At 42.5% G+C, this 24,842-nt stretch overlaps 1 protein-coding gene across 2 annotated transcripts; it reads left to right on the forward strand.

The window, feature by feature from the left end:
- The first annotated feature begins 11,323 nt into the window (after positions 1-11,323).
- Positions 11,324-23,816, forward strand: LOC130087743 (calsequestrin-2-like). Of its 2 annotated transcripts, none has more exons than XM_056254227.1 (11): positions 11,324-11,716; positions 12,417-12,501; positions 12,650-12,750; positions 13,028-13,139; positions 19,629-19,702; positions 19,877-20,007; positions 20,102-20,147; positions 22,080-22,134; positions 22,254-22,354; positions 22,446-22,524; positions 23,557-23,816. In XM_056254227.1, the coding sequence occupies exons 1-11, from the start codon at positions 11,480-11,482 to the stop codon at positions 23,583-23,585; spliced, it is 1,050 nt and encodes a 349-aa protein (XP_056110202.1). In that variant the 5' UTR covers positions 11,324-11,479; the 3' UTR covers positions 23,586-23,816. The 2 variants fall into 2 exon arrangements, with proteins under 2 accessions (XP_056110202.1, XP_056110203.1); XM_056254228.1 differs by having other exon boundaries at positions 22,446-22,520.
- Positions 23,817-24,842: the final 1,026 nt, after the last annotated feature.

Here is a 24,842-nt window from a genome sequence, read left to right on the forward strand (position 1 = left end):
GGGGATAATCGATGTGAAAAAAACGCGCAAGGATGCACCTTGTCGTCCACAGGTGAACGCTGGGATAACACTGCCCCTACTCCCACCTCTGACGCGTCGACCTCCACCACAAACTGACGTGAAGAATCAGGGGTTATAAGAATTGGAGCTGAAACAAAGCGGCTCTTAAGTTTAACGAACACAGCCTCGGCTGCTTCGGACCACCTGAACGCAGTTCGGGGGGAGGTCAAGGCAGTCAGAGGCGCGACTAGCTGGCTGAAATTGCGAATGAAACGCCGGTAAAAATTGGCAAACCCCAGAAACCTCAACAGGGCCTTGCGGGAATCTGGACTTGGCCAATCCACCACAGCCTTGATCTTCTCAGGGTCCATCCGCATTCCCTCGGACGACACGATGTAACCTAAAAAAGGAACAGACTGTGCATGAAAATCGCATTTCTCCGCCTTGACAAAAAGCCCATTCTCTAGCAGCCTCTGAAGCACTCGTCGGACGTGCTGCACATGCTCCTGGAGAGACGAAGAAAAAATCAATATGTCATCCAGGTAGACATATATGAACTGATCGATCATGTCTCGCAGCACATCGTTGACCAGTGCCTGGAAAACTGCTGGGGAGTTGGACAGCCCGAACGGCATAACCAAATATTCAAAATGCCCCCTGGGGGTGTTAAAAGCAGTTTTCCATTCATCTCCCTCCCTGATGCGAACCAAATGATAAGCGTTACGTAAGTCCAATTTTGTGAAGACAGATGCTCCCTGCAACCTCTCGAAGGCTGAAGACATCAACGGCAAAGGATACGTATTCTTTACCGTGATGTTATTCAACCCTCGGTAGTCAATGCAAGGTCGCAAAGATCCATCCTTCTTCCCCACAAAAAAGAACCCCGCCCCCGCTGGAGAAGAGGAAGGGCGAATGAATTTGGCTACTAGAGAATCAGAAATATATTTCTCCATAGCCTCTCTTTCAGGAATCGAAAGTGAATATAACTTGCCTTTAGGCGGAGACTTACCTGGCAGTAAATCTATAGCACAGTCATAGGGACGATGCGGAGGGAGAGAAGCAGCACGAGACTTACTGAACACTTCCTTCAGATCCAGATACTCCGCGGGCACGTTAGACAAATCCCCTGTTTCCTCCTGCAACACAGAAACAGGTACAGACGAACAAGCAGACACAAGACAAGACTTATGGCATTCCTTATTCCACTCCAGCACAGCTTTATGAATCCAGTCCACACGGGGGTTATGTTTGATCAGCCAAGGATGTCCGAGAACAACAGGTGCCAAAGGTGAGTCCAAAATAAAAAAAGAAATAGTCTCGGTGTGATTGCCAGAAGTGATGAGCGTGATATCTTCAGTGGTGTGTGAAATGATGGGAAGTTCTTGACCAGTTAATGCATGAACAGAAATCCTGTGAGTGAGGGGTCGAAGGGGAATCTGGAAGGTGCGTGCGAAATTAGAATCCATAAAATTACCTTCCGCCCCGGAATCCAACAGTGCAGAACAGTCGTGCTGGTTGGTTGACCATCTCAGTCTTACCGAGAGGAGGGTGGAGGTAGATGTAGCTGGTGAGGTCTTCCTGGCGGAGATCCCACCCGACAGTAGCCTCATGTTTACTGTCGGGCTTGGCCTTTTACCGGGCAGTTGTATGCAAAGTGACCAGTCCCTCCACAGTAAAGGCAAAGGCCCTGGGATCTCCGCCTCTCCCTCTCCTCTCGGGAAAGCCGAGCTCGACCCACCTGCATGGGCTCGTGATCGTCGACAGGGCTGACCACGCCCCTGCCGCTGGACCGCCGGCCGTCGAAATCTCCGAGAGGGCGGGTGGAAGTTGTTCTGCGCTCGACTCTGGACAGTCGAGCGTCCACCCGCAGGGCAAGGTCGATTAGGCCATTGAGACTGGTGGGGAGATCCAGGGCATAGATCTCCTTCTGGACGTGGTCAGCCAGCCCATGCAGGAACATGTCCCACTGCGCCTCCTCGTTCCAGCCACACTCCGCCGCCAGGGTCCTGAACTGGATCGAGTAATCGGATACCGAGGATTCGCCCTGGCGGAGTTCAGCCAACGTCCTGGCCGCTTCTCTTCCGGACACCGCGCGATCGAAGACCTTCCTCATCTCCTCCGCGAGGGACTGGAACGAGGAACAGCATGGGTTCTGGTTCTCCCACACCGCCGTTCCCCAGAGTGCCGCTCTCCCAGTCAGCAGCGTCAATACAAATGCCACTTTCGTTTGTTCATTGAAAAAGGTGCGAGGCTGTAAAGCAAAGTGCATAGAGCACCGGGTTAAGAATGCTCTGCAATGAGACGGCTCACCCGAATAAGCCTCCGGAACCGGCAGTCGAGGCTCCGACTGGGAGGGGCTTCCTGGTGGTGCGGGGGGAACGGCTGGTGTGGGGGGCGCAGCGGGGACACGTAGGCGCTGGATCTGCTGGGTGAGCTCAGACACCTGCGTCACCAAAGCTTGAACAGCGCGACCCGTGTCGCCGATCTCCTTCTCCTGGGAATTCATTCTCTGGATGCTGTGATGTACAAATTCTTCTATGGACGGTGACGCACTCGCTGCTCCCATTTCGTGGTCAGATCTTTCTGTCATGGTGCAATGGATCACAGGAAGCAAATGCGAGTGAATGAATCTTTATTGTCTCAGTCCACGGCAAAAGCCAGCAATGGTGACGCAGGGACTGGATGGTCAACTCGGTGAGTGAAGACAGACGGTGCGAAGAATCCACGGTGAACGAAGAACACACTCTAGGCACGAAAACACTCCACGGAACACGACACGATCAGGAACAGGAACCAGACAGGGACACACCAAACAAAGATCTGACAAGGATGAGAGAACAGCGGTGAGTATAAGTAGTGGTGATGATCAACTGCAGCTGGTGATGTGATGATGAACAGCTGGAGCGGATCAGGTAATGCCATACAGACATGCCCCTCACACACGTGCGTTCATACAACAACGTAAACACGAGACAAGAAGGAACAGAGAAATTGTCTACCGTGACACATACATTTTTGACACTATAAAATATATTTCAATATATTTCTTTTGTGTATGGGATTAAGGCGTGCTTGCCAACTGAGTACCCCTCAATAGCAGTATGAAAAGCAGCTATAGCAGCTACATAAACCTTCAATGTAGAGGGCAAACCTCCAGCATCCAAGCCGTCCTGCAGAAACAGGCCTACAGGTTCTCATCCCTGGCTGCACACCAGGCTGAGAACACATTCCACTTGAGAGCATACAAACGCCTCGTTGATGGAGCCCTCGCTTCTGCTGTTGTGTTCAGCGCTTGCTGCAGAACATCTAGCCAGTACACGATGTGCTGACCTGCCACACATGCAAATCACACATGTCGAATGGTGTGCTTCTGTGCCATGGCTGGTTGGGCCATTTCGGCGCTATTAGCAATAGTATCTCCCTTTCCTCCAAGGTTCCATGCACCACTAGTGACATTATATTCACCAGAGGGAAAGCATTTTTTCGTTTCCTGGTTCAGTTGCTGGCCAACGCATACCTGGAGTGTTCATCATAGAGAAGAACAGAGGGCAGTGGGCATTCTCTAGGCAAAGAGGTTCCATGTCAAGTGCACCATCTGGGGGTGCAGCCTCCATTCCCCGTGTACAATGTACGTCCGCCCTGCAGTTTAACCTGCCCAGTACATGAACTGCTCGGATTAGGAGAAATTGCTAATCCGCCCATAGGAGGAAACGTCAGCCTCTGCAGCACGCCTGAAAACACACCTCCCTGGCAATTGAAGTAATCACCGTCATATTGTCCGTTCAAATTAGAACATGACGGTCTCTCACGTACAGATTGTTTCAAAGCAGCTTTACAGAGATAACAGGAAAATAATGCAACAAAGTTTGTTTCCAGAAGAAAATAACGACACAGTCCAGCTTAAGTAAGCTCAGTGATGTTTAATTTTTGTAGTAAAAAAGTTGTTAATTTAGTTAATTTATATATATAGCCGCTCTAAAGAAAACTGTGATGTCATCGTCCAGCTCAGGTCAGTTCTCATATAATGGTGTCAATGCAGGCAGATCAATAATATTGTTGAATATTAAATTAAATGTCCCCCCCCAATTAGTATGGTGACGGTCTGAACCTGTTCTGGTGTTACTGAAAAGCGTCTCGGAGGAGCTGGTAGATGGCTGGGGCTGCCCACTAGGGGCAGACTTCTTGGATTTTGAGTGGCGAGGGAAATATTGTTTGTAGGCCGCAGACTGTTTCTTCGCCTCCTGAAACCTGTCGATGACAATATTTACTGCATCGCCCATCAGGCCAGAAGGCGAAATCGGGGCATCAAGGAGGAAAGCCCTATCTTTCTCCTTGATGCCCGATAGGTTTAACCATAAATGTCTCTCTGAGACCACCATAGCCACCATGGAACGGCCGATAGCGCAGGCCGTTTCCTTGGTGATTCGGATAGAAAAGTCTGCAGCCTTTCTCAACTCCGCAATATCGGAGTTGGTCCCTCGCCCTCATACATATCCTTTAGAAGGTAGGCCTGGTAAGCTTGTAGTACTGCCATAGTGTGCAGACTAGCACCAGCCCGACCCGCAGCCATATAAGCCCTGCCCACCAAAGAAGATGTATCGCGGCAGGGTTTGCTGGGCAGCACCGGGGTCTTTATGGATTATGCAGTGTCGGGGGAAAGATAACTGGCCAAAGGCTCTTCCACCCAAGGCATCATACCATAGCCGCTCTCTCTCTCACCCCCACAATATTGCTGTAATCTAATACTGGGGGGTTGGACAAGTGAGAGGAATGTGGTTTGTTGTTTGGAAAGAACGGCAAACCCCGGCGATGAGGCTGCTCTCTGTGCTGCAGGAATCGCTTGTCCAACTTGGATTTCGCCTGCGCTTCCTGCCTTTCATGTGACCAACTGATGTTTAGACGGCACTAGAGACAACCTCTACCAGCTCCTCATATGCGGGGACATGGAGTGGCGAGTCTTCTCCAAAATCCCCGCCTTCGATGCTGAGTACATCTACTTCCTGGGAAGCAGACAGCTCGAGCATTGGGTTCTCTGCTCGTGAATAAGAAGCCGCTGGGTGGGCTTCCGCACGAGGCAGGAGAACATTGGAACTGGCAGAGGATTCCTGAGACTCAGTGTGCCTCAGCAGTCTCAGGATCCCCTGCCAGATCCATCTGCGAACCCTGATGTGCACCGCCAGCCATCCTCTTCAAAGATGGCCAAGCGGGAGCGCAGCACTTAGATCGGTAGCTTTTCACAATCCCTCGAGAGCTGCCTGAGCGTGCTGCGCTCCCAAACAATGTACACACAATTGGTGTGTGTCCCCACCCGTAATGTAACGAAGGCAGGGATGCACACACCGCTTGTATTCTTGACTCGCCATTCTCATATATATATATATATATATATTGTGCTTTGCAACAGACAAACAACACCAAATATGACAGACACGACAGAGAGCGCTTGCTGAAGAACAGAAAGCTAACTCTGTTGTGTGCCGGCATCCCTTTGTAGCTTCCGTGTATGCCGTCACACGTTATGTCATGACACAACACCAATCACAGTTGGCATAGTTTCATTCATGCTTCACTGGTGCTACACTGGGGGACGTTCACCAAAGTGTCGTTACGACGCAGTGCGAGTTACTTTTATTAACTTGAACAAAACTGAAAATCATTAACAAGACCTTTTTCTCAAAATATATTCAATAATTTTAGCGATTCTCATTTGCTACTTAAATATACAACATTTTAAAAAATATTAAATATTAGATCAAAGTAGCTGTTACGACCCCCGAATTAGCCTAGGGGTTCGGAAGTCCAACATTTAAATACGACATTAAAGAGGGACATCTATATGAGCCATAGTTTGTACAAAAGACCCAACAATCCAATTACTGTGCAAAAAGCCAACACCTTTATTTAGTATAATAAGGTCAATGGCAAAAGTGAAGTGAAACAATATATGACAAACATAGATAAATATATATACAGTGGATACAGAATTTTTGTAAGATGGTTGGTTACCACAAAAGAAAGAGAGGGACGTGGATGGCGCCAAAGGAAAGAAAGCAACAAAACCAAACAAAGTCTAGCTGTTAAATAACCTCTAATCCTAACTAAGAAAATAAAGAAGAAAACAATAATCTTCAGCGTCCAAGACGCCCTACCTAATCTCCACTACCTATCAGAAAACAAAAGTACAGGGAGTGGCACTCGCCCCTAACCTAGTGTACTTAGACAAAACGAAACTCCCTGTGTATGCAGTGTATGTCACGTGACATGCTTACCTGTCCGTCTCTTTCCGAACTAGCAACATACAGTGGTGTACTGTATAATCAAGTTACATAAAACCAAAGAACGAATACAGGAAGAGTTCATCCATACACTAAATTCAGCATCACACAGATCGAACAGGTACAGCAATAAGAACAGGGTACAAGATCTCAAACAGGAAGCTGCGTGGTCTGAGACTCCGTGGCTGAGTCTCTGTGGAACCGTCTGGCGTACTCTCTTATCCCAAGGTGGCCTGTTCCCATTGGCGACAGCGAGAAGTAATGACGTCAGCGCCAACGATGATTGACAGGTCACTTGGCCAATCACGGGTCCCTGGAAAGTGAAAGTAACCGAGAGAGAGCGGGATGAAAAAAAACACACACACAGGAACGTAACACCCCTTTTCATAAGAACAAACCTATAATAATTATAGTTTGTTAAAATAAAATAATTTCATTCAGGGAAAAAAACAACAAATATATACATATATCATATACATAGCCTACCCAAGCCTACCCCAAGTCAGGCTAACCACACCTAGAAAGGGCATCAGCCACAACATTTTCTGCTCCTTTCTTGTGACGGATTTCCAAGTTATAGTTTTGCACAATCAGAGACCAGCGCATGAGCCGCTGATTCTGATTGTACATACGTGAAAGAAAAACTTACGGATTGTGGTCTGTATAAACAATTACAGGGAGAGGACTAGAACCCACGTAAACCTCAAAGTATTGCAGTGCCAACAGTAATGCCAAAGCCTCCTTCTCAATGGTCGAATAATTAAACTGGTGTTTATTAAATTTTCAAGAAAAATAGCACACAGGATGTTCCATGCGGTTTTTATCCTCTTGAAGGAGTACTGCACCAGCTCCTAAGGCACTTGCATCAACCTCCAGTTTAAAAGGCAAAGCAAAATCCGGAGCTGCTAAGACTGGAGTACTACACAACAAAGCTTTTACACTATCAAACGAATGTTGGCACTCAGCTGACCAAACAAATGATTTAGATGGACTCAGTAAACTCGTGAGTGGATGCACCACACTAGAAAAGTTTCGACAGAAACTACGATAGTATCCTGCCATTCCCAAAAAACGGCGTAACTCGCGTCTGGTCGTGGGAATGGAAAATTCATTAATAGCAGAAACCTTAGCGGCTACAGGTCGAACTTGCCCCTGACCAACCTCCTTACCAAGATAAGTCACCGTTGCTTGGGCAAATTCGCATTTGGCTAGATTCAGTGTTAACGCAGCTTTTTCCAACCGTTCAAAGACAGTGTGCATCAAAGATAGATGTTCTGACCATTCTGAGGAGTATACCACCAAGTCATCCAAGTTCTCATTACAATTTGGCACACCCGCCAACACCAGGTTAACCAACCTTTGAAAGGTAGCGGGTGCGTTATGCAAACCGAACGCCATAACTTTGTATTGCATAAGGTGATCAGGTGTCACAAATGCAGAGATATGCGATGCACGACTAGTTAAAGGCACCTGCCAATAGCCTTTTAGTAAATCTAATTTAGTAACGAAACGTGCAGAACCAAGGTTATGAATGCAATCCTCCATCCGAGGAAGAGGATAGCAATCTGGCATCGTAACCGCATTAACTTTCCGATAATCCGTGCAAAAACGGAAAGTTTTATCTGATTTAGGAACGAGTACACACGGCGAACTCCACGGACTGTAACTAGGAATAGCTAAACCATTTTCTGTTAAATAGTTAACTTCTTCTCTCATAATAGCTCGCTTGCATGCATTAACACGGTACGCATGTTGTTTGATAGGGGGAGAATCCTTAACATCTATGTCATGTTGTAACACCGAAGTCTTAGTAGGTGTGTCATTGAAAAGAGTAGGACATTTTTCAATCAACTGGATAACATCCTGTCTCTGAGCTTCGGATAGATGAACTAAATAAGAAGGCAACTTCTTCAACAATTCTGAATTTCTTAGTCTAGTACACTGCTGTGGTGCATTACGCAGCACGAGACCATCTTCATCCGCCCCTGTTCCGACTGAAGATGAAACCTCGCCGACTACTGCAACAGACGAAGCCACAGGTACAGATTTTTCCTCAGTTTTCTCCGAAGATCTCTCTCTACAATGACATGCTTTCAACATATTAATATGACAGACCCGTGACTTGCGTTTCCTATCAGGAGTAATACATAAGGACCTGAAAAACGGGCAGACAAAGCTGATCCCAAAGTGGGCAGTAACACGAGCACTTGGTCACCGGCATTAAAAGAACGAGGAACGGCTTTGGTGTCATATCGACACTTCATAACTTTTTGTGCGGCTGTAAGTGACTCCTTCGCCTGTGCCCACGCGTTATGCAAACGCTCTCTGAAACAACTGACACCTTCAGTGCCTCTAGTTCCAGCTGTCGCAGCTTCACCTCCTTCTCAGCTTCTACCTCGAGCCTGTGCATTTCGAGCTTCAAGTCCAACTCAGCCTGACGCGCCTGGGTCCTTTCCTGTGCCTTATACTGTAAACGAGCCAGACGGACTCTCAAGCGCCCGTTCCCAGACCCAATAGAAGCAGGGGAGGACGGATCAAAAGGCGTCAAGACAGCCTTAGTATCAGCCCCGACATCAACCTCGGCAACTATCTCGCCCCGCTCTTCGTCTGATCCCCCCTCACTAGAAACCCGCGCGCCAGCACCAAGTGGCCCGATCTCTCTAGCACTTACACCAGGCATCGTAAAAATGTTCAACTCACCTGTCCGTCTCTTTCCGAACTAGCAACATACAGTGGTGTACTGTATAATCAAGTTACATAAAACCAAAGAACGAATACAGGAAGAGTTCATCCATACACTAAATTCAGCATCACACAGATCGAACAGGTACAGCAATAAGAACAGGGTACAAGATCTCAAACAGGAAGCTGCGTGGTCTGAGACTCCGTGGCTGAGTCTCCGTGGAACCGTCTGGCGTACTCTCTTATCCCAAGGTGGCCTTTTCCCATTGGCGACAGCGAGAAGTAATGACGTCAGCGCCAACGATGATTGACAGGTCACTTGGCCAATCACGGGTACCTGGAAAGTGAAAGTAACCAAGAGAGAGCGGGAAGAAAAAAAACACACACACAGGAACGTAACAGTAGCGCAGAATCAATTTTGCGCTTCTGTCCGAGATCACCAAAAATTCTTGTGCATCTTGAAAGGCGAATGGGTAACACTTTACAATACGGGTGCACTAATATGCATTAATTCATGTTTAACTAATGCACAGATAGTCATGAGTTAATGTATGACTCATGAAGAACTAAACCATTAATTAATTATTACTGCATCAGCAACTAATAAAGAGTCTATATGATTAATAGATTAAGTAATACATGAATTGCTATTAATTCAATGTGTCATTGTGTATTAATTCCTTAATAACATATTTTATTAACCAATAGTGTAAATGACTGTGTTAATTCCCACAATTAGTCAAAGCTATGCACTTCAACTTCCAGTTGTCTGCTTTAATTAATCATTAGCAAATGATTTGCAAAGGTATCATTATGTTATGACTTTACTTGTTGAGGCACATGACTATTAACTAATTGTTTAGTAATATGTAATTTTTTGTTTTGACATTTCAATTTCCCGCCTTCTACAACCGGGATTCACTGTGCCAGATGAACCGCCGCATCCGAACAGTTAATGGCCCAGGAGTGTGTCAGGTTAAGCTTGAGCTCTAGGATTTAAAGGAAGAACACTGAGAATATGCGGCCGGGCTCTGCTGTTTCATAACACTATGTCTAGACCGGACAAAGAAACTAGAACCCATTATAATCAGTGATACAACACTGGATGAGACACAATGCTACACGACACAACAAAACCCCGACAGTAAACTGATGCCTCACTCTATTTGTATTTCAGATTCTGGTGTGCTGATATTTGTGTGCGGCCCAACTTACCCATCCTTCAAACACTCTCTGACATTACACTCACTGCATGTGCAACTGCCCCACAGACCTTTAGTGGGGATGACAAAACCCATAACCATAATGACATATTACTAAACAATTAGTTAATAGTCATGTGCCTCAACAAGTAAAGTCATAACATAATGATAGATTTGCTAATCATTAGCTAATGATTAATTAAAGCAGACAGCTGGAAGTTGAAGTGCATAGCGTTGACTAATTGTGGTAATTAACACATTCATTTACACTATTAGTTAATAAAATATGTTATTAAGGAATTAATACATGATGACACGTTTAATTAATAGCAATTCATTTATTACTTAATCTATTAATCATATAGACTCTTTATTAGTTGCTGATGCAGTAATAATTAATTAATGGTTTAGTTCTTCATGAGTCATACATTAACTCATGATTATCTGTGCATTAGTTAAGTATGAATTAATGCTTATTAGTGCACCCGTATTGTAAAGTGTTACCAGCGAATGTTTTGGATAGTCTGCAGCAAGTTTTTGTGCCATCTAGTGGTTTAGAGCAGTGGTTCCCAAACCTGTCCTGGCGACCCACCAACACTGCACGTTTTCTTTGTCTCCCTAATCAAACACACCTGATTCAACTTTGAATCAGGTGTGTTTGATTAGGGAGACAAAGAAAACGTGCAGTGTTGGTGGGTCGCCAGGACAGGTTTGGGAACCACTGGTTTAGAGGAAAATCAAATCAAAGTCTTTTAGGAGCTCCCGGGGAGCCTTTAGCCCCGTTGTACCATACTTTTTCACATGACCTTGATGATTAGTTAGGCTAATTCTGAACACAGCCACATACCCAATTATAAAAGAGTGTGTAAGGTAGTTAGGTCATTTTAATTTTTTTTTTTATGTGTACTTTGTATGCGGTTGTATGCCATATAACCCCAGGTGACCTATATTTAGATTTTATTAATCTGCATGTTGAGAGACTTGTACTGTGATTCCCTATGGTACTCATGTCTGTCCTCTTTTTCTTCAGATCATTTATTTTTAGCTTTTAAATGACTGGGTCACTAAAAGAGGCCTAAATTCACCAGGGACATACTCATTGGAAAGTCTATCAAATATCTTATCCTATCATGTCTTTGCCTAATTGTTGAGAAGAGGTGAAGAGGTAGAATGAGAAAGAGAGTATAACATGTTTTTTTAGTGCTGAAAAACTGCACATTGAGTCTCATTTTGGTGGTCAGACTCACTGTCCTGCAAGATCTCACCTGGACTCTATCCATTAGACTCTTCTTTTTACTCTCCTGTTTATTCATTGCTACTATGCTGTCCGTCTGGATTGTCTTGGTTTCCTGCATGGATTTTCTCTTGTACACCTCTGCAGAAGAGGGTCTGGAGTTTCCCAGTTTTGATGGCAGGGACAGAGTTCTTAATGTCAATGAAAGGAACTATAAGAAGGCTTTAAAGAAGTATGACATGATATGTTTGCTGTATCACGAACCCCTGTCTTCAGATAAGGAGCTCCAGCAGCAGTTTCACATGAGGGAGATGGTTCTGGAGGTAAGGAATTATATAGAGAAGGGGGATGACTAAAGAATTTAGTGGATGAATAGGGACAATATAAAAATACAATATATTATATGGTATTTCTTATACCATCAAATACGCTGAACAGGTTTTCAGTTTCTAACACAAACACACACACTGAAAAAAAATATGTTCAACGCATATGATGGTATGTTCTAAATGTATGTCATGCAATATATCGGTCCCTATTCATCCACTAAATTTCATCCCCGTTCTCTTAATAATTTAAACATAAAATCAACGATTGTTTTAGATGTTTACTCCAAATAAAATGTATCAAAGAGCTACAATTTATTGCACCAGGGGGTCAGACTGTACATCTGTTTTCTGTGTCTAGACAGTAGGCTAACTGATGTGCAATTTAGTGGAAAGACTGACCTGATTTGGAGGCTGACAAAGGATTCACAAACAGCAATGCTCGGTCTGCTTATGATAACAGAGCTGTCAAGTATACTTTTGACTATGCAAATATCAGCCATCACAATCTACAAAACTGATCCAGGTTAAAGATTCCTTCTTAGATATACTGTGGAAATGTTGCCCCAGACTGAATTGCTATTACAGACTAAAGGTGTTTGTAAAAACTGGCAAACTGGTTTCCCTTTACTTCTGAATTTAAAAAATGTTCCTCAAACAATGAATGTACTGATGTGTCTCTTCCATGCATCACTAGCTTGCTGCTCAGGTTCTCGAAGACAAGGATATTGGTTTTGGAATGGTAGACTCACATAAAGATGCTAAAGTTGCCAAAAAGCTTGGTAAGAAGATTTGTTTTGAATTACTGTGCTAATAACAACATTGCTTTGTAGATTACATTTTCTTACTTACCCATTCAATAAAAATGCCTGATACTTCTTGGTATCTTTGTGGTTAGGTCCTGACTGAAATGTGATCTTTGTTCATCAGGTCTGGAGGAAGAAGGAAGCATTTATGTTTTTAAGGATGAAAGAGTGATCGAGTTTGATGGAGAGCTCTCTGCAGATACACTGGTTGAATTCGTGCTGGATGTGAGTGAAATTTGCTGGGCTGGATAAGCGTCAGGTCTCTGACTGTAGTTGATTTTATGATATCTTAGCAGAGTCTATCTTAATTCTTCAGTAACATCACATATTTATAATAATAAGATTCATGTTCTGGATCACCATTATTGTAATTTTTGGATACTTATTGCAGGAATATTAAACACAAACTTTAGGCTTGTGAATACTGTGGCTCAATGGAATATACTAACATTTGACCCATTCCTTTTCTTCCCTTCTCTGTGTGTGTCACACCATTCTTTAGCTGCTGGAGGATCCAGTGGAGTTGATCAGTAACTCCATGGAACAACGCGCTTTTGAGCGAATGGATGAAGACATACGCCTTATCGGGTACTTCAAGGGTGAAGAATCTGAGCGTGAGTGGCCTTTTTGCTTCTCATTTAAGTTTGTATGTAAAATTATAATTTTGTGGTCATGCTCTAATAAGTATGACTCACTCATTCCATTCATTGTGGATTTATGTGTTTATGAACTAGTTATATAGTGTCTTATTTGGCCCAACATTTTTATCAACTCCAGAGACATATTGACTTAGAACATTTAGGATCTCAAAGATCTCTTATTTAAGGCTAGTATCAGATTTGTTTTATGTCCAGATTATATTTGTATATATTTATTTTAATGTAGAGTTCTTCTATTTCTATTCCATGGTGTCAGGGTTCTGCCCTGGCAGCCTTGTCTGTGTTGTCATTGTTTCATGTCTCTGTTTGTGTTTTGTGTCAGCACATGGCTTTGTCTTTGTTTGTGTTTGCCATGTGCTTCTTTTGTCCCACCTCCTGGTTTCCCGTTACCACGCCCCCTTGTTTAGTCCTTGTTTCACTAATTGTGTTCACCTGGTCCTCTTGTGCCATTTTCCCTCTTGTCTTTGCTGGTTCGTTGTGTGCCTTGTGTCTTGATAATCTTGTCCTGTATTTATCCTCTTGATAGTTTTTGATCTTGTCAAGTTATAGATTTTGCTGTATTTTTTCCCTAGCCTTGTTTTAGGCTTATCTAGTTCCATTCCGAAATGTTTATTTTTGGGGAAAACTACTTTTTCTCTGAATTTTGAAGCCTCTAATTCAAAAAGCGCAGTGCCTACTGCACAGCCACAACAGAGTGGCGATCTGAGCGCTAGGGATGGGCAAATGAAGTATCATGAAGCACTGAGGCTTTCCCCCTCAATTCAAAGCTTTGAGAGTGTCAAAAATAGCGCCATCTGGTGTTTAGCAAAAAATAAAGCAGCCAAGACCCTGTGAAAGAAGCTTCATCGGACAAAGCAGCCACTCTCTGTTTTCTCTCTGTGATAAAACCATCGGCCAAACTCTACGAACGCCAGCTCCCCACCCCATCACGACGAGCTGCCGTCTGAACTGATTCAGCCACCAAGCCCCAATGCCTAGAAAGCCATGCCCGGCCTGTCAGAATGGGTGCTAAACACGGTGATACAAGGTTACTCGCTTCAATTTGCTCGAAGACCACCCTGCTTTGGGGGCATAGTCCACACTTCGGTCTGGAGCAACGTAGCACACGTCCTCCGCGTCAAAGTAATGATTTTACTGGCGAAAGGAGCTGTAGAGACAGTTCCTCCTCCCCACAGCTAGTCAGGCTTCTACAGCCGCTACTTTCTTGTTCTCAAGAAGGATGGTGGCCTCAGGCCCATATCAGACATTTGAATCGCGTCCTCATGAGACAGCTGTTCAAGATGCTAACATTGAACAAATCCTGTCGCAAGTATGTCCAGGGGATTGTTTATTCTTCTTCAGTGGATCTAAAAAATGTATAAATTCATATCCAAATAGCCCCCCGTCGCAGACAGTATACGGTCCTACCATTCAAAGTGTCTCTGGCCCCACACACTTTTACAAAGTGCATGGATGCAGCACTTTCCCACCTGAGACAGAAGGGGATGCGCATTCCCAATTACCTTGACAACTGGCTCATCCTGGCCCAGTCGGAGGAAGAGTTAATTTTTCAAAGATCTGTGCTCCTCAGCCATTTGAAATGCCTAGGACTCCAGCCAATAGCTCACTGTCTCCCAGCCAGAAAATCTCTTTCCTGGGAGCAGTTCTAGACTCCGCCCGAATGAGGGTGTGGCTAATCCATGAGCGCGCTCACGACTGTTCAGCGGCTCACCATTTCGTTCAGAGAAGGGGCCCTTTCCCCTCCAGAACCTTTCAGAGGATGCTAGGCCTCATGGCCTCTACATCGCCAGTACTTCCACTGGGCCTGCTGCACAAACGCCCCCTCCAGTACTGGCTGAAACCCCAGGCCCCAGCTCACGCATGGTGATAAGGTCGCCTCCATGTCAAGGAGACCACGGCTGCATCACAGCCCTGGCCCCTCGGAAGGACCCCAGTCATTATCAGATTGGAGTGAGCATGGGGTTGGTCTCGAGAAAAAAAATGGTCATGACGGAAGCTTCCGACACAGGTTGGGGAGCTTTTTGCAAGGGCAGACCGACTTCCGGCTCCTGTTCGAGCACGGAAAAGCGGCTGCATATCAACTGCCTGGAAATAATGGCGGTTTTTCTGGCCCTCAAAACCTTCTTACCAGACCTAATAGGACATCACGTCTTAGTCTGGTCAGACAACATGGCTGTAGTGGTCTACAAACACCACCATGGTGGACTCTTTACAGACTAGCCTGACTCCTATTCTGGTCACAATGCAACCTGCGCTCTCTGAGAGCGGTGCATGTGCCGGGCAGACTGAATCAGGGAGCAGACATTAAACCAATCTGGAGCATCTTCGACAAGGCAAATATTGACCTCTTCGCCTCCGAAGGCAACTCTCATTGCCCAATATTCTTTACAAAGAACATGGATGCGCTGGCCCACAAATGGCCAAGCCTTCCCCTTTATGCCTTTTCCCCGGTAGCGCTGCTCCCTCAGGTCATCAAACGGATCAGAGAAGACAGGCGTGCTGTCCATGCGCGTAATTTGCACGGGGGTTACGGGGGTCATGACCCCCTCAAAAATCAGATCCAGCTAATATAACACCCCCCCCCCCCCAACCCCCCAATATCATCACATCATTCAGATTAAAATAAATATGAAATATTTCGAATGAATACTTTTGTTTGTTTCTTTATTAAATTCATTTGCCAGCAAGAAAGATTTTATTTATTTTAAAGTATTATATTTTAAATAATCTGTAATGTACCCCCCGCACCGACTACTTGGTATTACCCAACCCGCTTTCTCTAAGTTTGTTCACTATTTTGCGCAGTCGCTGGGATGAATGTTTGGAGAAAAAGCTGACGGTGCATGCTAACGGATGCAAAGATGAAAAGGACACTGAAATGCAGCCAGACAACGATTTTTCATTGTTGGTCGACACCAGCCAAAAAGAGGAAAAATCCTGACCAAACGGAGGTACCCCATTTCTAAGTTAGCTGTTAAGTTAGCTCAGCGTTTCTCAAAGTGGGCGCGGGCGCGGCCAACTGGTGGGGAATAGAGACATGACAAGTGGGGTGCGACAAACAGGTTTTGTGCCCATCTTTTTAAATCCTTTATTTATTGACCATACACTCAAAACAAAAGAAAGACACATTTAAATGTAAGCCTTACTTAACCTTTTCACACGTTAGTTTAAAAGTTTTTCAAGGCGACCGTTATTGATCATAGTATCACTTTATGGTTCCCATGGAGACGCGTCATTCATTGCTTGTCATACCGCAGCTGAATGACTGATGATCTGCTTTTATTTCCTTTTTTATTAAAAATTTCACAAATTTGTGAGATATAGCAGGATATATCTGATATTCCGATTGTCAAATATGTGCAAGTGGATGTGTTTTGTTGTTCAAATATAACGATCGCGTTAGTTGAGCTGTATGCGCAACGTATTTTAGGTATCACTAAAATTCCTAAAAAAATACGTAACTTACATTAGGAATTTACCACCTCCGGCTCAATTTGAGATTATTATTATTATTATTATTTTTATTTTATTTTTTAAACACTTAATTTAACTACTGTGTCATTATGGCATAAATAGTCAAGTGAACAGCTGCATTTACGTTAAGTAACGTTAGCCTAAATCAGTAAAAGTATCACAATGTATTTCTAATACAGGAACGGCAAATTAGCATGTTACCTTTTACACAAGAAAATTATTCAATAAATAAATAAATTAATAAATATCCCGCGAGTTTAACCCCCCCAATGGTAGACCCAAAGTTACGCCCTTGGTGCTGTCCTTATGGTGGCCCCTCTCTGGCGGACCCAACCGTGGTTCCCCGAGTTGATTCAGCTGCTTTCAGCAGCCCCATGGCCAATTCCCCTGTGGAAAGACCTCCTTTCAACCTCACGTAATCTGCCCTGTTCGGGCCTTAAGAGTATACATTTAGCGCTCTGACGATTGGAGATTTTACCATTTTGAGGTCCCTGCGCTGCAGGCACAAATCCTCTCTGCCTAGCTGGAGTTGACCTCAGGGCTAGCTCAAGCCGCTATTACCCTTCCAGAGGCTCTGACCTCAATCCGAGCCCTTCTTTGTAGGCATATCTTGCCCTTCCCTAGCCCTATCACCTAGGCACCCTCAATGGAGCGTTTCAGGCTAAGGCGAAAGAACATGTAGTTCTGCTCACATAGCACAGCGCTGTTGGATTGGTTCCCCATAGCGTCTAACAAAGACGCAAAACGGGTAAACGTTTCGAAAGGGAACGCCTCGGTTACTTATGTAACCTCGGTCCCTGAGATAACGGGAACGAGTATTGCGCAAGTCGGCCATGCTATGTCGCTTCACGACTGGTGTTTGTTGCTTCAGTCGAATTAAACCTGATTCCTATGGCGAAATGAGCTGCTTTATAGGCAGACGCCCTGCCCCTTTCGGCACTCACTCGGCTGGATGCGCCACGATTGGCTCGCGCAAACACACTGCTTCGCCATAGTTTTGTGCAGTTCCCACTTAGCAGCCAATGAGCACGCTTATATCACCGCTCTGTTGTGGCTGTGCAGTAGGCACTGAGCTTTTGTAAAAGGCTTCAAAATTCGGAGAAAAAGGAGTTTTCCCCATAGCGTCTAGCAAAAACGCAATACTCGTTCCCATTTTATCAGGAAACCAAAGTTACGTAAGTAACCGAGACGTTTTTTGATTTTGTTTCTCTCTCTAGTTTTGTAGTTCTTATTTTTTCTCTTTAGTTTTCTGCAAGGGTGCAGTTGCATTTTGTTTTTTGGCCTTGTCATGTATTTCTGGTATTTCTTTGCTTTTCTCTTGGTTGCTAGGTTAGGTTATTTTGAGAACTTTTCTCTATTATTTTGTTCCTTTTCTAATTCCAGTTATATAGTAAATTTGCTCTTTCCCTAGTCATTATTTTGGCAGTTTTTGTCTCTCCTGTTGTATTGTCTTGAGCTTTGTCATGTGTGTTGTGTTGGTTCCTGCCCTACTTGAGCTCTCTGTGTCTTTCCTGGTCGCTGACTCTCCTGACCTGGCAGCCAACTCTGGTCCCAGTGTCAAGCCTCTGCTTCCTTGAGTTACTGCCCCGTTGCTGTAAAGTCTGGAAATAACACAACTTGTGTATTATGCATCTGAGTCCTCCCTCTCAGAATTCCTGACACATGGTCTCTGCCTAGGGAATAGGCAAAAGAGGAAATGTAATGTCCATAAGTTGAAAATGTAAAATATTTTGGCTTTTTTTTTTTAACAATTGTTCTGTCATGACAACTCTCAGAGTGTTTGACATGATAATAGATGTGACAATGTTGATATGTTTGGTCTTGGCGGAATAGATCTGCTATGCTGCTGCTGCAGAGCAAGTATGGGACTTGTTACTGCCAATATATACATGACACTGTTGTGTCATACTGCGGCTGTACAAAATAGCATGCATGAATAACCCGTTGTCAAGGTGTGGTTGTACTAAGCGCACGGCGAGTGGAATTGTAAACAAAAATGTCTTTATTATAATCCACAAGACAAACACATGAGAACATTGGAGATCACAACCACGAAAACTCTGACAATACAGGACAAAGAAATAAGTAGAACTCAGGGCTTATATACAAACTGGGTAATCAAGGTAGAAACAGAACAGGTGTGGGGAACTAATTAACAATCATAAAAACAAACCAATGGTGGGAAAATAAGAACAAAGGAGGCTGGAACTAGAATAAAACCAAAATAGAACATACTCGTGACACCCGTAGTAGGTGGAGCTGGGGAGGGTGAAGGGATTCTGAAAGTGCACTGCAAATTGCTACAGCAAATGCTGACCAAATATTTGAAGGTTGAGCAGTGAGCTCATTGGCTACTGATACAGCAGGAACCAATCAGCTCTGTTCTATAGAGAATTAAGTGATTGCAAGCAGATTGAGTTAAGAACTGATCAGCCTGCGCCAGCTAGAGTTTCATGACAGAACTTTGTATTTATGATTTACAGCTCATGAATTATCAGTTGATTATCTGTGCATTTGGGGGTGTTGTGTTTGACATAATTTGTGGCCATGGCTCTGTTTAAGCCTTTTCTAACAGTATGTCATGTTAAATCATACAAGTCCAGATGTCAGCTTAACCGGGCCCTGTGGTAACCCCACATACTATTAAAAGCTGTCTAATTGTTCAAAGACATCAAAGCAGTTATAGAGCTATTCCCTAAAAAGGGCATTGGAGAGAGTAAGGTGAGATAGAGTTTATCTCGATTACACGACTGCTATACAGTTTTTATTAAAAAATACCATTTCAGCTGGGAGATTGCTGAAGCCTTTGCTGTGACCTCTGGATATGATGTGAAAGCACTAGCTGCTTGATGCTTCAGCACTAAAATGTTTAATTCCCAGTGTTTAACATTTTATTACAGTTTTTAAGGGTTAATGGATAATTATAAATATATGTGTGTGTGTGTGTTTCACTTTCTTTTTATTTCTCAGACTACAAGGCATTTCAGGTGACTGCAGAGAAGTTTCAGCCATATGTGAAGTTTTTTGCCACTTTTGACAAAGGGGTACGTGCAGTCCATTCCTTTACAATAAAAAAAGAATGAAGGCCATTAGATATTTTTCTGGTATATGTTATTCTGGTATAAAAGTGAGAATATATTTGTGTGTAAATGGCTATGACCATCTTTGAGGAAACAGGGTTACGTTTTGGCTTTATTTATAACCGTTTCATGCTGCAGGTGGCTAAACAACTGACTCTAAAATTGAATGAAATCGATTTTTATGAGCCCTTCATGGATGAGCCTGTAACCATTCCTGGCAAACCTAACTCAGTAGAGGAGATAGTGGACTTTGTTAATCAACATAGAAGGTGATATCAGTGGTAACCTCAGAACTTTGACATTGCTAAACTATCATCTAAAATATCCACTTTCATTCTAAAAACAATGTTTGATCCTCCCCAGGCCCACTCTGAGAAAGCTTCGTGCTGAGGACATGTTTGAGACTTGGGTGAGCAAGACTGGATCTGTAGGACTGATCATGTCACAGTCACCATCTAATTGTCATCGTCTCTGTCACTGTCATGTGTTAGTCTCCGTCTGCACTACAGTTCCCATCATCCTCCTTGGCCCACACCTGCACCTCCTTCATCCGTTCTGCCTATCAGTGTTCATATGTGTCACCTGGTTTCTGTTAATCTGTGTTTGTATTTAGTTCCTTTCAGTTCAGCCATGGTTCTTAGTTCTAATTAGTGTGTGTGTGTGCGTGCGTGTGTGTGTGTGTGTGTGTGTGTGTGTGTGTGTGTGTGTGTGTGTGTGTGTGTGTGTGTGTGTGTGTGTGTGTGTGTGTGTGTGTGTGTGTGTGTGTGTGTGTGTGCGCGTGTGTGTGTGTGTGTGTGTGTGTGTGTGTGTGTGTGTGTGTGTGTGTGTGTGTGTCAGTGTTGCCAAGTCCGCTTATTATAAGCAACTTTGGGCTTGTTTTTCTGTAAAGTCGCTTACAAATATTGGTAGTTGCGGGTCGCGGTTTTTTTTGGGCTTGTTTCTAAAGTGTAGTTGCTTATTTGGGCTCGTTCCCAGCTCGTTGTCAAGCAGATATTTTCTATATGTTATTTAAACGTAGGAGTTTGTCTTGCCTGTTCCCTCTGTCCCTCCCCTTTCCCCATACACACAGGAGACAGTAGAGTTTTTTCCTACCCACATCCTGCTTCTAATTGGCTCTGACCCAGATGGCAAACGAGTACTAGCCAATCAGAGGCAGAGCAGGGCAATCGTTTTTTTTCTGGTTAGGAAAACGTCAGTGAGTGACATTTAAATGAAAATACGTGCGAGGCGCGACTGATGGTGAGTTTTTATATATTAATTATATTATAGATATAGATATTATAGTTTAATATTGTTTAACCCTTTAACTGTCACTCCCCCTTTTTTCGCATAGATAGGCATGAAAATCACTATCCAAACTTAAATGGTTGTAATTCAAGAATGCTTTGGAATATAGACCTATGGTTGGTCTTGTTTTAAAGAAGACATTTGCCAGAATATTGTTGAAGTGAAGTATTATGAAATTATGAAAGTGGAACAGAAAAAAAGTTATTCAAGTTTGAGTTTATGAAAATGAACAATTTAAAAATATAATTATTTATATTTTATATAATATATATATATATATATATATATATATATTTAACAAAATGTATTTTACTCTAAAACTGCAAGAAAATGTAAGCCAAAAATCTGAAGAAGTTGTGTTCCAAATTTTAGGTTGATATCTCAAAAAATGAGCTTCCAGTGAGATTTTATTTGGGCGCAGTACCAACATTTTTCACTAGATGGACGGCCAAGCTTCATTACTGAAGAAAAATAAACTGTACCGTGTGAACAGTTTTACACAACTGCGCACAGTTTACCAATCTGTCCACATGGATGTAAATTGACAATCTGTACCCACAGTTTAAAACTATCCGTCCCCACGGATTATAAAACCGTGCACACAGTTTATTTATTTTTCTCTTCCCGGAACCTAGGGGGGCTCCGTAGAAAAAGCTCTTTTACTGTCTGTGAGAAAAAGTCGCTTGTTTTGGGCTTGTTTTCACGGGCCTGGTTGCTTATTTGTCTCGCGAGATCTGGAAACACTGGTGTGTGTGTGTGTGTGTGTGTGTGTGTGTGTGTGTGTGTGTGTGTGTGTGTGTGTGTGTGTGTGTGTGTGTGTGTGTGTGTGTGTGTGTGTGTGTGTGTGTGTGTGTGTGTGTGTGAGTGTGCGTGTGAATCCTGCCTGTCTGTACCTGTTGAAATCTTATATTTAGTAAAAGTTTGTATTGGAGCCTTCTGACTCATCGTCTTCATCTTCCTACACCACACCGTGACAGATCTATTGAATGTTAACTGTTGATTTATATGGTTGCTGGTTCACTGCTTAAGTGATCTTTCTCTGCTCAATTAACAGGAAGATGACATGGATGGAATTCACATTGTTGCCTTTGCTGAGGAGGAGGATCCAGGTTGTCACTTCCAAAATAAAAAATTGTTTACTGCTATCACCAAGACTAGATTTTGTAGCTCAGAATGATTGTATTAATAGCTCAATCACTTAATTTGTGCTTTTTCTCCCATTTCATAGACGGGTATGAATTCCTGGAAATTTTAAAGGACGTTGCAAGGGATAATACAAAAAACCCAGATCTAAGCATAATGTGGATTGATCCTGATGAATTTCCTCTGGTGAGATGTTATCCCATCCATGTCTACAAAGTATTTCTCTGCTTAAATTGAAACAGTTATGACAATGTTGTAATAGCTACTTCATCTGCAGTTAACTACTTACTGGGAGAAGACCTTTAAGGTGGACCTTACCAGACCCCAGATTGGTGTGGTGAACGTGACTGATGCAAGTAACTTTGGCCTTCGGTTTTTATGTTATTTAAGTATTCTACTTTTTCTGTCCTAGCCTTCATCACTGTGAAAACACCTCTTGTTTCCTTTTAAAAACTTCTCTACATTGAAATATGTAGGCTGTATATTACACATTTTTAGCTTTAAACTATCATACCCTTTTGAGGTAAAGTTTAACATAACATAACCATAATGATCTACAACGATAAAGCATTTTAATCACACACTATTCTTTAGTAAACTTTAAATTGACAGGCCTACTGTAAAGCCTACACTTACTAAAATATTCTTTATTTTATTTAGTTTTATTTGATAAAGACACTACAGAATAACAGTGTTGCAATAATTTGAGCAGCAGATGCTCTCTGTAAATATGCTTAACTAATATCTATTCTGCAGCATGTATGTCTGGTTATGCTTTTAATAAGAACCAATGAAATCTAACAACCAACAACCAAAATGTATAACACAGTAATACAATGTATGGCAACACTTTATTTTGATGGTTCCTTTTGAACATTCTGTTGACTAAGTTACTTTGGAACTACATTTCAACTAACTCTCATTAGAGTATTAGTGGACTGTCTGTTTAATATCTGCTAACTCTTTATTGTGGTCCCTCAACAGACATTCTACTAACTATATGTAACTTTGCAAGTATACATCTACTTATTCTAACCCTAACAGTCTACTAATACTCTACTAACACTCTAATGAGAGTTGGTAGACATGTAGGTGCAATGACAGACAGACAGACAGACAGACAGACAGACAGACAGACAGACAGACAGACAGACAGACAGACAGACAGACAGACAGATAGATAGATAGACAGATAGATACAAATAGATAAAAAAACAGCTTATAAATCATACTAAATTATTTTTTGAAAATGTGAAAATGCAGAAAGTTTTCTCTGATGGATAGGTTTAGGGGGATAGAATATACAGTTTGTATAGTATAAAAATCATTATGTCTATGGAAAGTCCCCATAAAACTTGGGAACCCGTGTGTGTGTGTGTGTTTTATAGGCCGACAGTGTGTGGTTGAACATGCTTAACGATGAAGCTCTACCGTCAGCTGAGGAGCTGGAGGACTGGATTGAGGATGTTCTCTCTGGAAAGGTCAATACTGAGGATGATGATGATGATGATGATTATGACGATGATGAGAGCGAAGATGATAGTAGTGATGAAGACCATTATAGTGATGACGATTAAGTGGTATATACACTCGGTAAAGGAACGGCAGCTATGGTTGCCAGAAAGTTACTGTAAAAAATATGGTACAGCAACATTTTAAGTTTTATAGACTGAACATAAATTTACAGAATTTATTTTATTTCATTAACTGCAATGATGTTTATCAAATTACTAACATCTTTAATATACTGACAACCACACAGGTGGTAAAGAAAAAAGCCACATGAATCAAAGGTCATCACAAATAACTGTTCCACAAGCTGATAATAAATGTATTAACTGAAAGTAAATAGTAATGTATAAAAGGTGCACACAGTGTCTTACACACAAATACAAAATGGTACTATGGTGGTAACACACGACACTAAATTTATGCCATGACAATATTAATTAAACAACATAAGATGTACTGTCACATAAAATACATAACAGATAAGAAAAAAGTAGATAAATAATAAACCCATAAAATGTGAAGTCTTACAAAGGGAATTCTGGGATTGTCAATTTGTTTTTTTGCTGTACATTATTAGATGACTTGATCTTTATCACTTCCAAAAACTGTACATTTAACAGTATTTTACTGTAAAAATGCATGAAATGTCTCATTAGATCTATTCCAGGTTTTCACTGCAGAAAGTAAGGGAACCTTACTGATTAACAATTAACAGTTTTTACCGTAGCATTTTAGTATTTTACTGTTAAAATTATAATTTTTTACAGTGTAGAAAAACTAAAATCATAGAGTACTGTGATAACTAAAAAAATATTTCTACAATGTGTTGATGCTATCCATTTTAATTACTGATGGTTTATTTACTGCAGAGTTTATTTAATTAAATGTATAGGATTGTCTGCATTGCCAGCAAGAGATATTTGATGATGCAAAATGCAAACCATATAATTATTTATCTTTTTGGTGCTGCTTATTCATAAAATAACTGGTACTGTAATATGGTTAAGAAATTGTGCATTCTGTAGTGTTACTTGTGATTTGAGGAACATGTCTTGTACTGGGAGGACAACTAAATGTCAACATGTCCAATAAAGAACACAAAATGTTATTCTACTGTGTGTACCTACTTAACCGTGTTGTGGAGACAAAGTTATACCTAAAA

Source organism: Rhinichthys klamathensis, unplaced genomic scaffold, assembly GCF_029890125.1.
Source record: "Rhinichthys klamathensis goyatoka isolate OS25496 unplaced genomic scaffold, OSU_Roscu_1.1 h1tg000111l_1, whole genome shotgun sequence".
NCBI classification, from domain to species: domain Eukaryota; kingdom Metazoa; phylum Chordata; class Actinopteri; order Cypriniformes; family Leuciscidae; genus Rhinichthys; species Rhinichthys klamathensis.

Coding starts and splice junctions, on each gene's coding strand:
- LOC130087743 (XM_056254228.1), top strand. CDS start 11,480: ATGCTGTCCGTCTGGATTGTCTTGGTTTCCTGCATGGATTTTCTCTTG. Junction 13,140..19,628: donor CAAGGGTGAAGAATCTGAGC/GTGAGTGGCCTT, acceptor TTTATTTCTCAG/ACTACAAGGCATTTCAGGTG. Junction 20,148..22,079: donor AGGACATGTTTGAGACTTGG/GTGAGCAAGACT, acceptor CTCAATTAACAG/GAAGATGACATGGATGGAAT.